This window comes from Protopterus annectens, chromosome 9.part0, assembly GCF_019279795.1.
Source record: "Protopterus annectens isolate FY-2018-M chromosome 9.part0, PAN1.0, whole genome shotgun sequence".
Classification (NCBI taxonomy): domain Eukaryota; kingdom Metazoa; phylum Chordata; order Ceratodontiformes; family Protopteridae; genus Protopterus; species Protopterus annectens.
The window spans coordinates 284,261,622-284,286,985 of NC_056743.1; the positions used below are offsets into that span (position 1 = coordinate 284,261,622).

The window sequence follows — 25,364 nt, forward strand, 5'->3', positions numbered from 1 at the left end:
CTGAGAACTGAATAAATATACTCCGCTACTGACAGTGGCGGTTCCAGATACAATTACATTAATAGAAAATATACAGAAACATCAAGGTACTTGGTATGCAGTAATAGATTTGGCAAATGTTTTCTTTACCATACCAATCGCAGAAGAGAATTATGATCAATTTGCTTTTACCTGGCAGGGATGACAATATACATTTACTCGTTTACCACAAGGATATTTGCATAGTCCTACTATCTGTCACAAAATAGTGGCAGAACATTTAGATGAAATAAGGTTGCCTCAGAATATGCAAATTTCTCATTACATTGACGATATTCTTATTCAAGGGAATTCTGAACAAGAAGTGAGTGAGTACTTACAAAAAGTAATAAATCACATGAGAATAAAGGGCTGGGAAATAAATCCCAATAAGATTCAGGGACCAGGATTCCAAGATGGTGGCCGACTGGTAAGCACCTACTGCACAGTGCTCCTTACCTCAGTTATTACTTTCAAAGATTCTCCTGACAAAAATACAGAAATTTGTCTTCCTGAAGAGAGAGGAATATAAATAATCTCAGAATATTGCTTTGCCTGGAATTTGTGGTTTGTTTGTAGTAAAATTCAGTCTCCTTTTCCTTTCTTTTGGACTAAAGTGGAGAATATCTTCTGATTTTTCACAAAAACCAGTGCCTAAATTCTACGTGAAGAGAAACCTGCTTGAAAATGGCAAAAGAATTAGATTCCATGGAAACACAAACCACAAAAGCAAAACTGTCATCTGCTTTTCCTCCAGAAAAAGAGACAGCTTCAAAGAGACTGAGAACAAATAAACAGTCTGTAGATAATACAAAATCTGGCTCCAAAACTAAAGAAGAAACTAATTTCCATATGGATGAACTGAGACGAGCGCTGCAGCCTATTCAGACAGCCATACAAGATTTTTCTGAACAACTTGTTAAATTTGGTACCAATATTAATCAAATTGTGGAAAGAGTGGATATCTTGGAACAAAAACCCAGTCAAATGAATTTCTCATTAAAAATGTATCGGAAGATCTAAATGCCAAGTCAGATCTAATTAAAGAACTTCAGGCCAAATTAATTGATCTTGAAGCAAGAAGTCAAGAAATAACATTTTAATTAGAGGTATTCCAGAGTCTATTGAAAACCAAGATTTAATTAAAGTTGCAAATCAAATACTGGAACAGGTATTACAGTCGGAAGGTGATACATCTATCCTTATTATAGAGAGAGCACATCGTGCCTTACATAAAAGACAAGATGTTACAGTGCCTCGTCAAGTATATGTAAGGCTATTAAACTACCAACATACCTACAAAATTCTTCAAATAGCAAAAAAGATCAAATATTTTATCTGGAATAAAAGTAAACTAACTTTTGCTGAGGACTTACCCTTATCTATAAAGTTACAAAGACAGAAACTTGCTCCCTTTTGTGCAGAATTAATTAAGAAAGGCATCAAATTTCAGATGAGGTACCCAAATACTCTCATCTTTCTTCATAATGGGGCAAGATACTCATTAAACTCTACAAGTGAAGCCAAAATAGCTTTTATCAAAGCTTTTAACTACACTCCGGAGATATAAAATATAAGGTATAATTTACGGATTGCAGTTTCTTCTTTTTTGCTTAAGTCATAGAATTTAATACATTAAATAGTATCAAAATAATAGCATAAATTTAAAATGTTTATTATAAATTCACTTTGGGAGGTTGGGTACTTGTTTAATTTATGTTTAATAATCTTTGGCATTTAAAACATGTATTTTTAAATTCATATCGTTAAAACTGGTTATTGAAGTGCGCGTGGCATCACAAAATTGTCTACAGGCTTTAAAAGAATTCCCGCTTAAATCTCTTCATTGATTTTCGTACAAAATGTCTTTTTGTTTTGGGAAATGCCTGTTGGATCAAAATTCTAAATGTGTGATGCTTACGTTGCTAACCAATGTCTGCTGTTTGTGTTTCTGCTCGTGTGCTACATTGGTTCAAATGTTTTTTTATTGCTATTTTTCTCTGCGGATGTTCGTGATAAAACATGGTGGTGGGACTTATTGAGCGAATGACATTGTTGGTGGCTATTTACCATTGAAATTAAAGGTAGCCAATCTATACTACAGACAGAAAATGGATGCAAGCTTGCGATGGAACTATTCGTACATCTCTGGATACAGGATTCATAGTAAATTACTTTTTTTTCCGGAGGGTGAATCATTGGTTCTCACTGCAACATGAAACATCGGATGCCATGTCATATGTAGGTTTGTTACATAGTGAGTTAGACATGCTTACTGTTTTTCTTTTATTAATAATATGTTCTGAAGCTAGTTAAGGTACTTTTTTTTGCTGATCTAATAACAGATATGCGAAGCTTATTATGCTCGCATTATGTTCGCATTATTTCATGTTCATATCCCTCTGTAAAGGAGCGATTCGATGTTTGTGCATATGCATTAGAACATATATAATTTATATACTAATATTAGATTATTTGATGGTCTATATCTCGTGCCATTAGCTAGCAAGATTTCTCAGATTATTGCCTAATAGGAGGTGTGATTTGATGGACGCTTCCTGGAGCTACTTCTCACAGACCCTTAAGGTAAACATGAAACATTTGATAACATGGTATTTTCAAGCAATGAGTAATGGAGTGACATGTTTGTGGTGATTTTTGTGCATGATATAAATGGTAAAGACAAGGTAAAAGGTTTAATATCTAGGTGTATTGGTGGGGAAAATCTATTTAATGTTTGTCTAAAAATTAATAAATATTGTAGTTACCTGAATCACTGAACACTTTTAAAACTGATTTACCAATATATATGCAACTTTTAATTTTAAATAACATATGATATGACTTTCTCAAAATTTTTATGGCGGATTGGGTCAGTTGTGTAATTTTAATATATGACCTAAGACGAAGTTAACTGTTGAGGACGGCTACGATGTATTGTATTTTGTTTAATATTAATATTATTCCAGCATTTTACGTCTAGGTATTATGTAGTGCTGTCTAATATAGTCTGTTATTTTGTTTAGTCATGATGAAAATTAGAATTTACATGTTTCGGGCTTTAAAAAAGAAGTAATGTTTCAGAAACTTTTTCTGAACTAAACCAGAGATCACACTACTGAAATATTGTAATTAATCTATTCAGTTAGCTTATATATTTAATTGCTTAAAATATTCTTTAGTTAGAATTGTTTTTAATTAATGTAATCTATTCATATATATTTTGTCAAATAGACTCTATCTTAGATTAGTTTCTATACATCATATTTATTTATGTTCTATCCCAACTATATATGAGAGCTTTAGTGCAGTGTGATAGGGGCCTGGTATGACTGGATGTTGGAATTCTTTTTTTGTATATATGTAAAATAGTGTTAGATGTAGTACTGTGGAAGGTATTAAATTTAGGGGTTTACTTATCTCTTCTACGAATTTTAATATTTACAGAACTATTAGTAACTGGGTTTCTCTCACTTAAGGGGTATTGGTGGTTAGGCACTGGGGTTTGGCTGAGAGAATACTCTTTATTTCATACTTGGGTAAATTTGATTGTCTTATGTAAAAAACAAAATGGGTTCACCATACATGTAAGTTATGCACATTTCCTTTCTATATTCAATGTATGTCTTTTTTGTATTTCTAATGTTTGTTATTTATATAATAGTCCCAGAGGTCTCATGAAAATATTAAAAATCTTATTTCTTTTTGATTTATAATAATACAATGTTAAATTTAATGAAATGTCATGGTATATAGATTCATGGAATGTTAGAGGCATACGTAATACAGCGAAAATGAAACTTCTGATGCATCTTTTGTTTAAAGCACAAGCAAATGTCTGTTTTTTGCAGGAAACTCATTTACTCATGGAAGATTGGTCAAAACATTTGAAAAAAAGTTGGATAAGAAATATTATTGCTGCTGGGAATAGTAGCAACTCCAGGGGTGTAGCCATATTAATCAAAAAAGACTTTCAAGGGGCTATAAATGAGGTTAAGTCAGACCTAAATGGCAGATGGTGTTATTTTACTTCTACTCTTCCATATTCTAACAGACCAGTTTGATTTTTAAATATTTATGGACCATGTTCAAAACAACAAATTTTTATAATGGAATTACACAATATTCTTAATACATTTCAAAATTATCACTTTATTGTGGGGGGGGGGATTGGAATGTAATTTTAGATCCGGTAATAGATCGCACAAGTAAGTCTTTGGTGTATAATACTCAAGCCTCACTGGCTGGTGAATTAATAGCTGATTTTAATCTTATAGACACAATAGCTTTCAGTAAGATTTTGTCTAAGGAGAAAATATATACATATTATTCAAAATTTTACAAATCCTGGTCACGGTTAGATTTATTCCTGATATCTGAATCCTTCACAAATTTTGATATCAAATTTTCTATAGATCCTAGATTTTTCTCTGACCACGCTAAAATTTCTCTATCTATTACATTTACTTCAGAGAGGATTTATTTATTTATTTATTTTACATTTGTTAACCGGGCTAGTCTAGCTGGATATATGTCCATTTTCAGTAGAGGCCCGGGGAGAAAAGCTCCACACATAAATCAATTACAAAGAGACATATTAATAAAAAGTTGAGTACAATAGGAATATGCATTTAATAACAAGAACAAAATACCTAAGGTACTCCAAAAAAAATATACTAGTTCAGTAGAAGCATCACAATTAAACAGCTAAAGATCAGCAAAATTGTTTTCGATAATCTGTTGGAGGATTTTAAAATCTACATGCAACAACTGGTCATTGAACAATAACTTATTAAATAATAGTGATATAATTAAAGATACAAAGGAGATGTTGGTGGATTTTGACTTTAATCTTCATCTTATAGACTTACCATTTGATATTCAATAGGCGGCTTTTAAAGCCAAGCTGAGAGGCTATTTAATTAGTAAAGCTTCTTTTTTTAAAAAATCCTATAAGTCAAAAGAACTTACTTTAAAATCAAAACTTTTGATGTTGGAGAGACAACAGAGATTAAAACTAGATTCAGATTTAGAAAAACTATTAATGGACACTCAAAAAGAACTTTTGGATCTACATCAGCAAAACTACTCTTTACACGAACAGAGACTTATTGCTATATATTTAGAGTGGGCCCAAATTCCTTCTAAAACTCTAGCAAGAATCATTAAAACTAAACAAGATTCCTTGAGAATTCCTATGTTACAATATCAAAACAATATTTATAATTCTGATGCAGAAATAATGCAGTTGTTTTACTCCCTTTACTCTGAAATCTATTGTAGTAATGAATCTGGACCATTTAAATTGCATATGGCTAAATTTTTAGAGTCTATTACATTTCCTTCCCTAAATTATGATCAAATAGAAATGTTATCATCCCCCTTGAAAATTCAGGAGATTCATCAGGTTATTTCTAATCTCAAGGCTGATAAGTCTCCTGGCCCAGATGGATATACTACAAATTTCTTTAAAGCTTTCAAATTAATAATTTCTCCTATCCTTTTAAACATTTTTAATTTCATAATTGTCAATGGTATTACTGATTTGCATTGGAACACTTCGAAAACAATTTTGATTTCAAAAAATAAGCATTATAAAGCTGACCCACATAACTATAGACCCATATCTTTAATTAATGTAGATATAAAGATCTTTGCAAGAGTACTTGCCAACAGACTTAAAAAAGTTATGCCATTTATAATTTCATCAGATCAAGCTGGCTTTATCTTGCTTGGGATAACACTTTAACTCTGGATGCACTTCTTCAATTGACAAAGAAAGAACGTAATCCAATGTATGCTTTATCATTAGATGCTTCTAAAGCATTTGATAGGGTTAACTGGGACTTTTTATTTCTTACATTATCCCACTTTAATATTCCCAAATTTTATATTGATATGATTATGAAACTATATGGAAATTCATCTACTTTCATATATGTAAACAAAAAGATGTCCAAGCCAATTAAAATTACAAATGGAACAAGACAAGGGTGTCCTCTTTCTCCCTTTTTATTTAATATTTTATTGAACCATTATTTTTGTATCTAGCTCAAAATACGTATCACTCTATACCAAGAATTTTAAAGAATAATATATTGCTTTCAGCTTTTGCAGATGATGTTAATTTATATTTTCAATGTCCTAATACAGATCTTTCTAAAATTATAAATGCAATTGAGGCCTTCTCTAATTCTTCTAATTATCAGGTTAATCATGAAAAATCAAGTATTTTTCCCATCAATCCGACATATCATAAATCTACCTTCTTTCCATATTCATCTTTTGGAATTTCCTTTAATCTTAAATATTTGGGTAAACATTTTGATCACAACCATGATTCTATGTTACAGAATAATTTTCTAAAAGCTTGGTCTAATATTATTCAAGATTTGCATAGATGGAAGCTCTTAAACTTATCCTTGCTTTCTAAAGCTGCTGTGATTAAGATGAATGTGCTTCCTAGACTTTTATATCATTTCTATGCTTCAGATCTCAATATTCCAAATAATATGTTTTCTAGGATAGATAAGAAATTAGCTAAATTTATGTGGTTTCCAAAATCAGTTAGAATCTCTTATACAAAACTCTCTTATCCTAAATCTAGAGGAGGCCTAAACTTACCTAACTTACACCTTTACTACAAGATTATATGTGCTAATAGACTTTTAATGATTTCTAATTTAACTTTAGAAACATACAAAGTTTCTCCAATGTGGTTGAGAATATGGCATCAACATGTTCTTACTAAAGGAATTAACCCAAAGTCTCTTCCATTTCTCTCTAATAACTTGTAATAAGTATAAGATTTCATCAACTTTAAAATAGAAGATAATGATTTTTCAAAGTTTAATAAAATCCATTAATCTATAGGATGCTTTACTCTATCTTCTTCAACCTCTACATCTTAATCCAAATTTTAAAATTGATAATCTATTAATAGATCTTTCTAATTTTCCATTGATTAAAGATATTCTGGTATGTGATATTATTAAATATAGAGATATGTCATTGGTAGATATAAGGAAATTGTACAAAGCAAACTGTAGATATACAGCTATGCTGCGTCAATTGACAGAAATAACATATATGAAATTTTCAAATACTGCTAAGTCCCAGGACATTAAAATACTAATGGAGATTTTGAATACGGTCTCTAGTTCAGACAAAATGTTATCTAAATCGTACATTCTGATAAATTGTAGGTTACATGATTCGGTCTATCTCTTCTCAAAGTATTGGGACAAGCAAATAAACTCATTAACTATCGAAGATAAAATGTCTGCCATAAAAAGGACTTTAGAGTTATCTCCTTTTAAGAAACTTTTATATACTCAATTGATGATCTTTAATAACTCCTATTATACACCCTCCAGACTGAATGAATTTAACCCTAAAAATTCTTCTTTATGTAATTGTTGCTCTTCTTCTAAGGCTGATATTATACATATATTCTGGTTTTGTAACCAGACCCACAAATTATGGTGTTCTTTAAAAGTACGTTTGGAAAAGATGGGATATCAGAAATCAACCCTTTCCTGGGAAGTGGCGTTACTCCATATATCTAATTTAAGAAAACCTAAAATAAAATTTCATGTTCTCATTTTTATTTGCTCACTTATTAAACTTTATATTACATTAAACTGGTTAGATCGCTCCAAGCTCTCATGGAATGGTTTTAGAGCAATGGCATTGAATTACATTGCAGTACATAAACTTATAATTAGTGGAACTAAGAAAAAAGTTTATTTTAAGAAACTCTGGGAAAACCTTATGGATTTATTATCCGATAAATAATTTCATTTATAAATGCAACTTGCAAGAAGACTTTGGTGAACCTTTACCCATTGTGTTACATGTTTTATTTTTTAAACTATCATTTATACAACACTTTTTTGATTTTGTTCATATTTTATAGTAGTTGTAGTAGTTTGTGTAATTTTTTGTTCATGTTTTAGATATTTGCAGTTTTAATCTAGGTTTTTTTTTTCTTTTCTTCATGTATAAAAGTTGTTATAATATGTAAGTCTGTACATTATTGTTCAATGACTCTTTGTACTGCTTTATAAATGTTCTTTCAAAATTAATAAAAAGTTTATTGAGAAAAAAAAGATTCAGGGACCAGCTCAAGCAGTAAAATTTTGGGGAATTCAGTGGCATCAGGGACATAGAGAAATTCTACCTAAGGCAAAACAAAAGATTTTAGAATTTCCAACCCCTCAAGACAAAACGGAGGCACAGCGTTTTATAGGATTATTTGGATTTTGGAGACAGCACATTCCCCATTTAAGTCAAATACTTTCCCCATTATACAAAGTGACTAGGAAAACATATGAGTTTGTTTAGGAGGATGATCAGCAAAAAGCTTTTGAACAAGCAAAGCAAGCTATTCAAAAGGCTTTAGATTTATGGCCCCTACAGGATGGGGAAGTAGAGTTACATGTATCTGTGCAGAATCATTATGGTAACTGGAGCCTTTGGAAGAAACAGGGATCAAAGCGGGTGCCACTAGAATTCTGGACTAGGAAATTACCAGATGCAGGAGAAAGGTATTCTCCTTTTGAGAAGCAATTACAAGCATGTTATTGGGCACTGGTAGACAGTGAACAAATGACAGTAGGACATACTGTACATTTGCGACCAGAAATACCTATAATGCAGTGGGTAATGAGTTCATCCAAGACGCATAGAATAGGTCATGTGCAGGAAGGAAGCATTATTAAGGGGAAATGGTACATTCAGGATAGGGCTAAACCTGGAATTAATGGGTTAGCGATGCTACATGAAAAAGTGGCTCAAATACCAATAGACCAACAACTATCTGTTACTGACAAGGCTGAACCAGTCAGTGAGTCTCCGGTAAAATGGGGTGTGCCATATGTACAGGTACCATTAGAACAATGCAAACATGTTTGGTTTACTAATGGGTCAGCAAAAAATGTAGGAAATAAACGATGTTGGAAAGCGGTATCCTATAATCCAGTGACTAAGAGAGTTTTAACATCTTCAGGTAGTGGTAAAAGTAGTCAGTATGCAGAATTATATGCTGTATATCAAGCACTGAAACAGGAGATGCCAGGTATTTGTCATATTTATACTGACTCCTGGTCAGTGGCAAACGGATTGGCAACTTGTTTGCCTACCTGGCAGAAGGACTGGAAAATTCATTCAAAAGAAATTTGGGGAAAATAATTATGGCAATTGATTTGGGAAATGATAAATCAAGGTACTGTAACAGTTTATCATGTTGATGCACATTGTTCTGCAGATTCTCTAGAACGGTGGTTTAATTCTGTTACAGATGAACAAAAGAGAATTTCAGAAGCTAATATACCAGATGGTTCTGAGCAAATGGGGATGGCAAAATGGGCACATCAGAAATGCGGACATCTAGGAGAAAAAGCCACTTACATGTGGGCACAAACAAGAGGAATTGCACTTTCATTAGACAATTAAAACTGTTATATTACAATGCCCGATATGTCAGCATACTCAACAAAGATCCATACCTCATACAGTTCAGGGACATATAGGACGAGGAAAGTTGCCAGGACAAATATGGCAGATTGATTATGTTGGTCCTTTACCATTAAATAGAGGCTGTCAATATATATGTACAGCGGTAGATACTTACTCTGGGTATCTTATTGGTTTTTCATGCCAATGGGCAACACAGGTAAGTACTTTAAGAACTTTAGATTTAATCATTTTATATTATGGAATGCCTTTGCAAATACAGAGTGACAACGGATCCCATTTTAAGGGAAAATGGTACAGGATTTTGCAAAGCAACACAATATTGAATGGGTATTTCACATACCCTATTACCCGCAGGCAGCACGGTTAATTGAAAGAATGAATGGCTTACTTAAAGATCAATTAAGAAAATTAGGAAATGGAACTCTGCAAAACTGGAGAGATAATTTAAATGTAGCATTACAGGTTTTAAATAACAGACCAATTTCAGAAACAGAAACACCATTAATGAGAATGTTAACTCCAGCATTGCAGATCAATCCATATGTGATGACTGAAACAATTACATATTGGGAAACTCAAGCAGGTGCATTAGCTCCTACTAGAGCTACACCTGAGACTGCAGGATTGAGTCTATATTCAATGAGTGCTTGTAAAATATCACCAAGGACAGTTCAGCTGATTGAGACTGGGATTGGAATTCAAATTCCAACAAAGCATTTTGGTTGGATAATGCCTCAGTCAACACTTGCTTTGAAAGGAGTTCAGGTTGTAAATGGAGTTATTGAAGCAGGTTATCAAGGGGAACTCAAAATTATTTTGTTAAATACTTCAGATGAGGATGTTCATGTACAAAAAAAGGATAGGGTAGCTCAAATATTTATTGTACCTGTGTTAGGCGGTTCCATTACTAGAGGGCAGTCACCACCTATTACCGCCTTCGAGAGGGAGCAGATATCTAGTATGCATGAAATTAATTCAGGTGCAAAAATATGGATCCATGAACCCAACAGACAACCTGAACAAGCAGACGTTATTGCTGCTGGGAACGATAATACTGTTTTAATTATTAAACCAGGAAAGGAAAAATGGGAATATATACCGGCAGATTGGTGTTATTTGCGAGAATAATCATACTACTCTTTTTTTTTTTATTTTTTTTTTAATTTTAGATTCCAATTCCAATGCTAATTGTTGCTGGTTTTGTATTGTATGGAGTCTCTTTAGTGGAGTGCATAACACCAGGAGTGAAAGCAGTTAAAATTAATTCAATGGTACACCAGTGGGGATGGGCGACTGATACACGAAATAGAACACAAGGGAATTTTACCTGTCCCGCTGGGCAAGGATGTCCTACTATCAATTTGACTTTTGAAGGAAATGTAACCATTTGGAGGGTAAGAAGGGGGCATCTTTATGTCCAGTTATTAGATGAGAAACAAGCTATGGTAATAATTCAAAATTACACAGATGTAAGATGTTGTAATTGTAAATATGAACAGACATACCGAGAAAATTATTATTCTTGCCAGAATGGAACTGATATTTATAATAAGTCAATTGATTTACAGAATATTACAGTACTGTTTTGCATGAATGCAACTCAAATTATAAATGGAATATGGGCCTCTCAAATAACTATACTAAACAATCACCCCAGGGCTCACTTTGACCAAATAATTAAAGTGCCTTCGACATGTAAATATGTAGGACAAACATATCAAAAAACTGTGCTATATTTTAATGTTACTTTTCCAAAAGCCAGTAAATGTAGACAGAAACGAGCTTGGTATAGCACCTTATTAGGAAGTGTTGGTACAGGGTTAGGAACTTTAAATGCCATTGATGTTGAAGTTTCAGCTAATAAAATCAAAACTGTCGGTCAGGATGTTTCACAAATTATACATTTGCAGGCACACTGGAATCCTACAGTTTGGCATACTCAAAAACAGTTAGTTATGAAAAATAATTTTTGGATCAATTCAATGCTTCTGTAGTTCATAATTTAAAATTTGATAAAAATATTACTGAGTTTGTAAATTGGACAACATGTACTTTACAGCCTTTTTATGTTTCGATACAGTAGAATTTTGTGCAGACAAAGTTAATACTTAATAATGAACATATATGGAGCAATTATTTCACAAATGGGTACCTAATACTACTTGGATAAGGTTGTTTTCTGAAAAAAACAAGATGTACAGATGATTTTTGTACAGGTTATATCATGCATTATAATGTCACAAATGCAAAAATAATGTGTCAATTTGTAACTTTACCATTGGTATTTGGACCTCCTGTATATCCATTCCAGTATTGGTTACCCCATGTGGAAGGAAATTATATTGATTTCTTAAACCGAACGCACAAACTGGAACACTGTACTGAAACAATGGATGGACTAATCTGCAGACAACATTCTCCTGTATATGAACCATGTTTTCTTCAACATTCTATCAACATCTGCAAATGGACTGTATTACCTCCTACGTTTGAAATGTTTGTGGAAATAGCACCACAATTTATATGCTTAGTGACAAATCAAACATTATTGTATACTTTGATGCATCCTTTTGTAGGTTGTTTAGATAATGTAACTCATTTACATTGGCACAATGAAACTTATGTATTTTCTCCTGAGACACATGTTAATGTATTTCATACTTGGTTACCAGACAAGTTAGGATATCATAATTTGACATTTAGCTGAAATCCTTTACAGAACGTATTAAATAATACTCAACATCTTGAAAAACATTTACAGGTAGTAAATCATAGTATTTTACATCATGAAATGACAAGCATTATTATAGGAAATAAATTGGTTAGTTTGGCCAAGAAGACAGAATCCGACACTGCACATAATTGGTGGGATATATTTACTGGATGGTCAACATCTGGTACTAAATTGTTGAATTGGTTAATACAGCCAATATTAATTTTAATGATTGTTTTAATTTTGTTAACATTTTGGAATTGTGGCTTAACATATTGCGTTTATAATAAGGCAAATATGGTTTTAAATGTCGGATATAAGTGAGTCAATAGTCAAGGGGCCGAATGTGATACGAAAGAGGGGAACATTGACAGAGTGTGATTATTTTGACTGTTGCCTCACTATATCTCGACATTTATTTTATTCTTTCTTTTATTCTTTCTTATTTCTTTTTGATATATAGAATGATGTTATATTCTAAAGTATTCTAGTCTTCTGGGCAGGCATAAGAGATGATGCTCTGTTCTGGAACATTCTGATGATTTCAGCAAGTTACAGTGGATTATGAAGTATACTTTAATTACTACTTTTAGTTATGAAACATGGTTTGTCTGGAATTCCCTAGTAATGTACTAAAACTTACAAGGTTATTGGAATATTCCAGTGTAGTACTCAAAACTTGCAGAATCATTGTACTTGGCAGGATTTGCTGTTCCTTCTGGGGTGGGTGGCCGACACCACAGAATGCTCTAGCAAGATCCAGCCTACACTGGAAAAGTACTGATTCTCATGATTTGTGGTAAACAACTTGGTTATATACAGATGAGATTCTCTGCATTCAGGCAGAAGCCTCACCTGTGGAGTGGACGCACTGCCCAGGACTGTTTTCCTGATGAAGACTCCTGCCTGACTGCAGCGGGGCTTCCCAGTCGAGACTGAAGCAGGATGAAGTTTTCCCTTTATCGGTGATGTATAACTTTCTTTAAATGTATTGTCTAATATTTCTTTCTATTGAACTTTTTACTTTAATAGCTTAGAGTGAATTTACTTTTCTAGTTCTAACAGACAAATAGAGATTATTAGTTTGTCAGTCTTTTTGGTAGAAATAAAGTTTATATTAGTTAACTTCTGGTGAAAAGTGTCTTTATTTCGAGTCCTGCTCATTAGGCAATGCAGGCTGTCTGCTTATAGTGCCATAGGTATATCCTTTTATCTAAGAATGGAAAAGTGGCATGATGACTGGTTTATGGTCACAGATGACATAGTGGCACATGCCACTCATTAAGATGGAAAATGTACAATGAATATTATACTCTGACAAAAATTATATACGTATATCTCTTATATTATTTTCTAAGGTAAGAGGTGCATAGCATATACACTACAGCTTATTATACAATGACTGGCCAATAACATTCAGAAGCAGCACACTGATTGGTCAGCCCAACCAGCGTGCATGTTGTAAATCCAAGAATATAATAGTGGAAAATGGTCAAGTTGCCCAGACTTTTTTCCTTTAGCATATCTCATAAAATTGTTACTTTCTTACTTTTTTTTTTAATAAATTTACAAAACCGAAGACCTCTAATGAATGAAGGAGATGGCACAGAGAAAAATAAGAGCATAATCAGGTACATTCTGCAAAACTAAAGGAATGTACCTGATTATCCTTTTATTTTCTCTTTCCTGGCACTTACGAATGTTAAAAGTCTCCCGGTTTCTTTTTTCTTTTAAATAAATAAAAAAATAACCAATGGAGATTTTCCTTTCTTCATTGCTCATTTGCACAGCACTGATGTGCTGCATAAGCATGGGAATGGGAAAGTCCCATACGCATCCTCAGTATATTAGAAAAGCCCCAGGATGCTGGAAAAACGCATAGGGGCACCACTGAGGCATTATACAATGACATTATTTTAAAAATGTAAGTACTTTTTTCCTTAAACAATGTCATTGTATAACAGCAATTACCACCTCTGTAGTGTGATATATTGAAGATTTACCCATGGTTGACTATATAAACCACACCAACCATGGGTAAATCTTCAATATACCACACCAACGTCGTCGACTATTGCCAGTTATAACATTCTGCTTTTTTTAGCATTACAAAAAACAGACTGCAGTGAAAAACTTCAAAGCAACACAAAGCAGGAATAGTAATTACTGTCAAAGAAAAATTAAATGCACTACTCACTGGATATGGAGGTGTACAATGCAAAAGCTTTGAGGCTTGTCATTTCTTTTTGTCTTGTCTCTTCCATGATGCCATGAAAAATGTGTTCCCATGCATAAAGTTTAAGAAGTTTGATCCCTCGCAGCATTTCATTGGTCTTTTTCAGTCGCTCATTTGAATATTCCTACAAGCCATTTGCAAAATTTCATTTTACATTTTCTTTTGCAAATACATCTCATCAATGAAAAGCAATCACATAGGTTTTATGTACATAAATGATATCTAGACAAACATGAACAATTACAGATTAGTTCTAATTTCAATCCAACTTGCACATTAAATTACAAAGAAACCATTTAATGATGCAAATTGTAAGTGGAGATTTTTAAATACAAACTAAGAATGCACTGATTAGAAATAGCATTTCACCTTTATAGCTGTTGATTGTATTTGGCTAAATAAACATGAGGACAATTAACTTGTGGATACTTCTCTCTCTTAATGAACAATGTCTTAGTCAGCAAGAATGAGTCTCCTAAAACCTGAACTTTGTTAGAACCTTTACTTTGATCATATGGGAAGCTGAGCAAAGACAAATATCATCAGGAAAGTCTGTGACTGACTCTTTCTGTTAGTAGTAAGCAACATCAGTTTTCTAATCTCCTTTTTATCTATAAACCACAGCAGCTTCTCCACGTGTGATTTAATTTTCTAAATATTTATGATCTAGCAAATGATTCCAAAGGCTACAGTAATGTAATATTTACATTAATACTTCATCGTAATGTTTTCATGGTAACATTATTGTGGGATTATTGCTTTCACGAGGCTGCTAGAATATAAGTAACTTATTTCTTGGTGGTTTATTCTAAACGTTCTTGGCACAGAATTAATACAATACACAATGGCTACTGTCACCTTACCAGAAACTGTTAGCAAAGCACCAGTGATATGCACACTATTTTCATGAACTGCTTAATGTGATAGTCACTGAGATTTCTTGACTTGATTGCTTCTTAGTAAATTCTTACAGGATAGTTGTCCATAGGGGTACAATGCAGTCACTGACTTCCTTTGACAGAATTTATGATGCTAGACAGTACTTTGGTGAAACAGGTAGCACACTTTCCTTTGGTGCAGAAGACTGTGGATTCTACTCCCACACCAAGCAGACTGATAACTGACAATGCAGTGCAGCACAATGGGTTGCTGAACTCATGAGTGAGTCATCCTTTAGATGAGACATTAAATGAAGGTCCCATCTATTTGTGTTGTTGGTAGGACAGGTGGAGGTAAAGATCCCATGGCAGTTATGGAAAAGAACAGGGGGTTCTTTATCAAACACCGTTTCATATTTATATTATTTACAATTTTTACGTATTATACATTATTTACATTTATATATTTTTTTAACATTTTCATTTTACCATCCATCCACTTACTTTTTAATACATTCTAATCTTTTTTTTTTTAATAATTCCATTTATTTATCTCTCCCAACCTTTTTCCACAATCAAAATCATATATTCTTCAATGTTTCTGGCAATATCCATTTTCCATTAACTTTTATCTCATTTAATCTTTCATTCCATATAGTCCATATAATATAAAACATCTTTTTATCAATTTTCTAAGAATCATTCTTACCTTTATTACCATAATACCCATATCATATTCATATTTATATCTTTACTTTTAATACCTTCGACAATCTGTTTTGGCATACTTTTTTCCCACCAATCCTACATCCTCTTACAACTCAAGAAAACATGCTCTGCATTTTCAGTTATACAACAATAATTGCCCTCATTTTCCTGTATTTTTTAAATGGGATATTAGCTTCCACTGGTAACGTCCTTATTGCTAATCTGCACAAAAAAATATTTACATTCGTAAAATACCATCCAAATCTTGCGTTTATGGCTTTTCTTTTTCATTTTCTAGTTGTTTCAGTTGATAAATACAATATTTATTAATTATATTTAAATACCATTCTTTCCTGTTTTTTCCATGTTATTTATATTAATTTTCTATAAAAACATTCTGTCTTGATACTTTTTCATTTCCTCACTGAAATACCCTTTCTATCTTTTCTATGTGCCCACCCTTTCCCATATTTCCTAATATATTTCTTTCATTAATACACTTACCAAAGATCTATCACCTTATTTTAGCCAAGTCAACACTTTATATAAATTCAGTGATGCTGCATGCACAACTGGATTAATTAAACCTAACCCTTCTTCCACTTCCTTGACATATAGCACCCCTCTTCTCACTATGTTTAAACTTGATCCCCATATAAAAGTGCACACAATTGACATTACTTCTTATTCATACTTTATAGGTACCGTAAATACATTCACTACATATTCAACTTTTCTCAGTAAGATGGAACTGATTAAATATATTTTCTTCTTGTATGTCAGCTTATATGTCCTCCAGAACAAATATACACTCCTTACATTTTGTTTAGGATTCTCCCATTGCTGCATTCTATGCAAGTCAATCCCATATTTTATATCTAATATATTTATTACTTCTTTAATAAACTGAATACCTCCTATTGTATCTATTGTTCCAACACCTCTACTTTTATCCTTATTTATGTATATACCAATAACCTTTATATACTGATTAAATTGCTCAATACATTCTTCCATCCATTTTTTAGTTTTCATTAACACTATATCATCTGCATAAGCAAATATCATGGGTAGTTGAATTCCTTCTCTCAAACTATACCCTACTACATTTAAGGCTCAATTTAAAGTACTAACCACTGCATTCATAATCAATGCAAATAAAATACTACTTGTGGACATCCATACCTTACACCTGTTCTTATATTTATTTCTTTACTTAGCCATCCATTTACCACTATTTTCACTTTATTTTCATACACCAAAGCAAATATTTTTATTATTTTATCACTTATATTATAGTATTTCAAAATATCCCATAATGTTTCATGTTGTATCTTATCAAATGTTTTACTCAGATTACCTGCCATAATTTTAACTTCAGCCTTCCTGTTTATATCATCTACAGTTTCTCTTACTGTCATCAGCCATTCATGAAATCCTTTGTTCTTCTGTCTTCTTTAGTTATTTTTTTAACTTTTCCTTTTCTTCTATTTTATTCTTTCTAAATGTTGTTTCCACATATTCTTTTATTACCTTCATTATTTCTTGTATGTTGTAACATCTTCTCCTTTCTCATTTCTTATTACTCTTATTATTATTTTATCTTTTACAATCATATTCAGATATGGTGCAACCTCTTCATTTTTCCTTATAAAAATATCTTTGTTTAAGCATTTTAATTTTCTCTCGATTCACTTCATATATCTTCGTCTCTCTTTCAAAAAATTCTCTCTTGTATCTTACTACTTTTCTAAATACTTCATGACTTAATTCTTTATATTTTTATTTCTCTTTTTTCTTTTTATATATTGCTATTCCAAAAAGCATTTTTTGTAATTTTTCTTTAAAACTTACCCACAGACATGTCCAGTCTTTATTAAAAAAAACTTCCCATAACTGATTAACTCCTCTATCTTATTTAAATCTTTTTCATTTAATCTTTTGATAGTTTTACACACACATATATATATATATATATATATATATATATATATATACACACACATATATATAAATAGGTCTACTTTGACCTATCGCAATTACGTTTCAATGAAACATAAACAAACTCTTTTTCGCGAAAGGGCATTTCCATGAAAATGCACTTTCGTGAAATACAAATAATAAAAACAGAAAAAAAACAACACGCACCACGTTTATGCAGGGGGGCAAGCCCTCTTGCACCCTCACACCCACACTACTTTTATATTCTCACTCCGAGATCACACTAGAGTTGGGAAAAGGGAATATTCCCTTATTCCTGCTGTGCCGTGATCTAAGCAACAGCCCCCATTGCTGTTCATTTAGTTGCCTTTTCGCGAAAATGCATTTTCTTGAAAATGCACTTTCCCAAAAAGGAGTTCGCCTGTTTACATTTCGTTGAAATGTAATTTCGATGGGTTGAGGTAGACCCATATATATATATATATATATATATATATATATATATATATATATATATATATATATATATATATCTATACCTTCTTTTCTTTAATATCTCCTTTGATAATCACATTGCCAAAGTTGTTAGAAAATCCTTCTATGTGGCCCACCTATTCAGAAAAGGGTTCACATCCAGGTCAAAAGAGGTCATCGCGCCCCTCTACTCATCACTCATCAGACCCATCATAGAGTACAACATGCCATTTGGGATGTACCTTATAAGACACCTGCAACAGCTGGAAAGATCACAGAAGTACCTCACCAAGGGGATCATTGACCTCAAACAGATGCCCTATGCAGCTCGAGTGAAGAAACTTCAGCTGTACTCGGTTGCATACCGCCTACTCAAAGGTGATCTCTGCCTGACATACAAGACCATGTCCAACCCAGAATTGAAGGACATGCTCCACCTAAAGAAAACTTTATCCCTCAAACCACATGCTCTAGGGATCTAAACCTCACCACGACAATAAATAGGAAGTGCTGGAGGGATAGATTCCTGTCCCACAGACTTCCCATGCTTTGGAACAAGATTCCAATCTACATTAGGCAGAGCTCCTTGCTAACACTCTTCAAGGGAAACCTTGATGAGTGGATGGGAAACAGAAAGTTTACCCCAGGGATCACTTCAGTGGCTCTGCTGGACAGAGGCACAGGGAACTAATCTAAAGGAGTGGCGAAAGCCAACACATTCTGGCTAGGCTTATATATGTCTTTGGGCAGATAGCCTAGTACCTACCTATGAACCTATCTATCCAAATTGCTAAATGATCTGAAAATCTTCCTTCTTGTATAACTTTCAATTTTTCTGAAATTAGAAAATAATATATCTGTACTACTTCTTTTATAATTCAACTGCTTATTATCTCATATACATATAACTTTCTAGTTCTTATCTATTTTATCATAACATCACCTCCTTTTCTTCTTTTTTTCAAGTCATAAATGAAGTCCCCCACTAATATTATTTCCATATTCACACCGACATATCTAAATTTGTTTTGCACATTACCTTCTTTTCCCATGCTCCAAATAACCTCACCTTCCCATAATTTTTCTACTTGTAACCTCTCTCCTTCTGATAAAATTATTGTATCTTACAATATAATAATGCCATGCCAAGTGATAAACACCATTCTAAAACACCTAGCCTTCTTTTGATGTTTTTTATACTGTTCACATTTATAGCCAACATTTTCAACTACTTTCCTTTACTGTTTATTTCATTTTTCTTCTATCCTTTACCTTTGTATTTTCTCTCATAGTTACACTGTTAAACTTCCATTTTCTATATTTTTCCCTTTTCTTACAGCATTCACTTTTCCTTAATCATTCTCCAGTTCATATCTTCTTCTTCATTTGTCCCTACCATTTCTCCCTCCCTTTCTGCTCCTCCCCTTTCATGTATTACTTTTTTCTTCATCTCTATTTCCCTCTACCATTTTTTGTTCCTCCTGCTCCTATTCTTGATCTGTTTATGTATTTTGTTCTTGTACTTTTTCTTGCTCTTGTACATATCTACCATTATTTCCATATCCTACAGTTTCCTTGCAATCCATCCATAAATGCCCTGTTCACATTTTCTACATTTCATTTAATATTGTTTCAGCTTCGTGTCTTACTTTACCATAAATAAAGCATCTTCTTTTGTCACAATTGCTGATTAAAAGATAATTTTTACCACAAAAGAAACACATCTTTGGTTGCCCCCAATAGTTCAATGTACCTATATTTTCTTCTACATTTATCATACTTAGAATATGTATATTTTTTTAATTTTCCATTTTCAGTACAACACCAGATTCCCAACCCCCTGTCCATAAACCTCTATCAAAGTGTTTATGTTCATAACATCTTTACATGCAGTCTTTAATATGTCTTTTAATGCTTCTTTTTCAACCTTTCTTTGAAACTGAACAGAGTCTCTTTTTTGCTTCTCTATTAAATGCTTGTATTACATATAAGTTCCATAGCTTGCAATTTTTCTTTACTTCTTACTGTTTTGAGAATTTTTCCATATATTGGCCTGACTCAAAAAAGGATGTCACAAAATGTAACTTTATTAACATGTGTAAATGCTCTTACTTCCTTAGGTGATATGCCCAAAGGTAAACTTATATTATCCGAAATATCATGCCTCAAGTTCTTTCTCTTCCTTACTGTTTACTCTTACTAAAAATGTCTTCCTTGTTGAATCTGTCTTCTCTTCTCTCCTTTCTCCTTCTTTCACTGCCTGTCCTTACAACTTCTTCTTCTCTCTTCTAATTTCTTCCACCTCGTCTTCTTTTACTCTATCCATAACCTCCCCCCATGACATGGCTTTGTCACTCTCCAGTTTGCTTTGATTTATTTACATACAAAAATAGCTATTTCCAAACATTTACAAACACACACACACACACACACACACACACAAACCTGTTTACACAATCATACTACATTTTCATCCCTGCTAGACCCCCCACTCTTTTTTCATAACCAACATCTGATTTTACTTAATACTGTTGTTAAAATCCATTTACCATTAAACATAATTTCATTTATTCTTTCATTTCATATAACACATGTAACATAAAATAACTTTTTTATGTATTCTTTTAACATATTCTTTACTTCTATTCATACAATATCCATATTTAATCATATCCATATTTATTTGATTCTCATTTATATCTTAAAAAATCTTCTTTAGTTTTCCCCAAGTTTTTTAACTCTTTCACATTTCAAAAATACATGTTCTGTAGTTTCTTCTTCTTGACAATGTAAACACATTCTATCACTTTTCTTCTTTTATGTCATATTTCTTTTTCCTGACAATGCATCTATTACAAGTCTCCACAAGAAATCTTGTCATTTTACTTTCTGAATACACCATTTGTTTCTTATTTTTATAGCTGTATTTTTTAATTTGTTAGATTATCCCATGGCTTTACATAGTAATGTTTCATTGCTACAGTCTTATACCATACTTTTCCATGACATCAATTTTTATTTTCCACAAAAACATTTTTTTCTTGGCAATATTTTATTTCATTTATACACTCTTTTTCTATTTTCTTTTTTACCATACCCCCAAATGTATCATACTTATATTTATACAATTTTACTATTAATCTCTCTTCTTTGTTATTGATTCAATTTAGCCCTTAGTACAAACTCAATGAAGCAGAACATACCACTGGGCTAATTAACAATAAACCTCCTTCTTCTTTATTTACATACAAAATTCCTCTTTTTACTGGGTTTAATCTAGAACCCCATATAAATGAAAAAAATATCTGCAATAAGTATTTTTTAAATACTGTTGGCAACATAAATTTACTTGCTAACTAAGTTGTGTTCCCATCAGTACTGAATTTATCAAATAAGCCTTTTTTCTGAATGATAATTTATATTTTCTCCAGAAAATACAGGTTTGTTTTATTTTTTCTATTATTCTTTTCCCACTGAATTCTACTTACATCTTTATTTCCAAATGTTATATCTCCCACAGAAATTTCACTCATTGTACAATATATACCCTTGATCTTTATTTACTACATCACTTAAACATTTAGCTTTCTCTTTATTTAAAGCCATTACTTTCATCATTGTGTAGTCATTTGTGCATGCTATTACTTGTTTTATCCAAATTTTGTTTGTTTACCAATTATTATAATGTCGTCTGCATATGTTAAAAGAACTGGAATTCTTATCCCTTCAGGTGTTATATATACTGCCTCCTTCATTATGTAATTTATTTCATGTAGTATCCTATTCATAACTAATGCAAAGAATACACAACTCATTGAACATTGCTGTCTTACACCACCCTTCATATATACTTCTTGCCTTAACCAGCCATTTACAAATATTTTTTCTATATTATTAAACGCTGGCATATATAATTTCCTAACTTTCTCACTTGTATTCTATTCTTTCACTGTTACTCATAAACTTTCATGTCCAATTGTGACAAATGCCTTACTAAGGTCTTTATCATGATTTTTGATTCTTTTCTGTTCATATCACCACAATTCTCTATCATTAATAATTCTAGACAACCCTTCCCCTTTATACTGTATGCTATCTTCCATATTTTCCATTTTAGTTTCAAATCTCTTTTGTATTACTTTCTTAAAAATCTTAAAATCATTATTATTCAGTACCATCAGTCTCCAATTTTTTAACTGTCTTCTATCTTCTTTCTTCCAACTGAATTAACGCATTCCACTACATAATTAGTTATCCATAAAACCTTCAGTTATCCATTCATTCAAAATCTTTAAAATATATTTTTTTGCAAATCCCTTAAATTTGTATTAATTTCATACCCTATTCTATCTGGTCCTGCAGTCAAATCTATACTTACTTGTCATAATAATTTACCTGGCTTTTTCTGTTAACTTTTTTACTTTCCGTGTTTTTTTTTTTTATTACCTTCTTTTTTTCTTTAAACATTTTTTGTATATATTGTATTACACCATTCATAATCTTTTCCTGAGTTCTTTTTATTTCTTAATTTACATTTTTTTTATTTCCTACCATCTTCCTTTACCAATCTGCTTAAGTAATGTTATACTTTTCTCTTTTTTTCCTTATAAAAAACATCTTTACTTATACAACTTATATGGATTCACTTTAGAAGCTCGAAATACTGAAATGTTGAAATTCAGTATTTCAAGCCCATAAAGTGGAATCCTGAAAAGCGTGAAAGCTCAGAAGCACATATTTCAAAACCTCGAATACTGGAGGTTTTGAATTTCATGCCTTTGAGGTTCTGCTTTGGTTACGGATTCAGGTAAGTGTGTGTGTTAGGGGTTTTGGGTAGAGGCTGTGGTGTGTGTTAGTGTGTTTTGTTGCTGTGATGAGTGTGTGCGAGCAGAATGTAGGTTGTGTGGTGGTGAGTGTGTGTGTGTTTGTGTGTAGGTGCAAACTCGGACTTAGAATATTTAAGTAGGGGGTGTGGGGGGCCCCTGCTTTTATGTAGTAGAGAGCTTGTGTTTGTGTGTGGGGAGAATGGTGTGTGTGTGCACTAGTAGTGTGAAATTCAAAATCTCCGGTGTTCGAGATTTTGAATTTTGCGCTTCTGAGTTTTCTGTTTCAAAAATTCGACTTTATAGCTTTGAAATACTGAATTTTGACATTTTAGTATTTCGACGATATAAAGTTAATCCAACTTATATATACTTATATAAATGTCAAAAAGATAATAACAGTTCCTGTATTTTTTCTTCATTTCTTTCATATAATTATTATAAATTCATACAAATCTTTTTTTCATTATGTTCTAAATCATCTACTGCATTATTATAGCAATAACCCATGCCTGGGTGTGGGTAATGCGGGATTTACCCATGGTTGGCGTGGTTCGCCCGAGGGACCAAACAAAGACAACCGTGGGTAAATCCCGCATTACCTACACCCAGAAGTGGGTTATTGCTATTATACAATGACATTATTTAAGAAAAGAAATAATGTCTGGTATCCACGGCAGTTCTGATGTACTGCGCATGCCTACGCAGTACATCAGAGCTGAGGCCAAAAGCAACGGAGAAAGCAAGATCTCTGTTGCTTTTTACTGTTTCGCTATGTTAAATGGGTTTAACATAGCGAGACAGCTTTAAAATAAGCAACAGAGATGTCCGTTGCTTATTTTAAAGCTGTCTCGCTAAGTTAAACCCATTTAACATAGCGAGACAGGTTTAAAAAAAAAGCAACGGAGAAAGCAAGATCTCCGTTGCTTTTTACACACTGTGTCACTATGTTAAAGGAGTTTAACATAGCGAGACAGCTTTAAAAAAAGCAACGGAGATCTCCGTTGCTTTTTTTAAACCTGTGTTGCTATGTTAAACTCTTTTAACATAGCGAGACAGTGTTTTAAAAGAGACTTATACTAATGGAAAAAGTCCGGGCGACCGGACCTTTTTCCATTAGTATAAGTCGATTTACAATGTGCACGCTGGCCAATCAGCGTGCACGTTTTGGAATATTAATTTGGGGTCATGGTATAATATACATTTTTTTATATTTTCTTTCTTTAGTTTACTCACGTCAGATTGCCACTGTAAATGTTTTTTTTTATATATTTTTCCTTAAATATCATCCACCATTCAGACAAATTTTATAAAATGTTCTCATAGTAAAATGATCTTTCCATAACTGTATCGCTTTCATTCTTCATTCCATGCTTTCTTGTGTATCCTTTTTATTCCTTTGTCTATTTTTACATATTTCTTGTTTTCCTTTATCTCTAGCCATATTGCAAGGTAAGAAAATCCTGTTTCAATCACCCCTTCTCCTATAACTAAAATGTCTGATACTATAAAATAATCTATTTCAATTTTATATATACCCCTTTTGCAAGTCCATGAATTTGTGTCCCAAAGTTTTAAATTACCACACCTTATAATTTCTAACATTTTTCTTATATCATTTCCTTTCTTTTTACACTTGAGTCTTAAATCATAATTGAAGTCCCCTGTTATAATATTAATATTTATCACTACATTGTCATAAATAGGGCGGTCCTGGTGGTGCAGCTGTTAGCGTTGGCACCTCACAGCATGAGGTTCTCCGGTTCGATCCTCGGATGGGGTGCCTTCTGTGCGGAGTCTGCATGTCCTCCTTGTGGTTGCATGGGTTTCCTACGGGTGCTCCAGTTTCCCTCCACATCCCAAAGAGATGCTGTAGGTGGATTGGATACTCTAAATTGGCCCTAGGCATAAGTGTGTGCATGTGTGTGCCTTCTGTGGAAGGTTGGGCGCAGGCCTGGCAACTCGACACCCTAAAACTCCACTGCCAGTCATGAGCAGACAGGTTTATCTGCTGTGGTGACCCCTAACCAGGAAAAGCCAAAAGAAGAAGAAGAAGATTACTACATAGTCATAAATCTGATGAAATAAGCTTT

At 32.7% G+C, this 25,364-nt stretch overlaps 1 protein-coding gene across 6 annotated transcripts in view; it reads right to left on the reverse strand.

The window, feature by feature from the left end:
- The window catches only part of ABCC8 (ATP binding cassette subfamily C member 8), a 2,552,355-nt gene that overhangs the window by 1,376,399 nt on the left and 1,150,592 nt on the right, over window positions 1-25,364 (reverse strand). For all 6 annotated transcript variants that reach the window (XM_044082872.1, XM_044082868.1, XM_044082869.1 and 3 more), the window contains one exon: window positions 14,409-14,571. In XM_044082872.1, coding sequence (XP_043938807.1) covers window positions 14,409-14,571 — 163 coding nt within the window. The remainder of the gene's footprint in view (window positions 1-14,408; window positions 14,572-25,364) is intronic.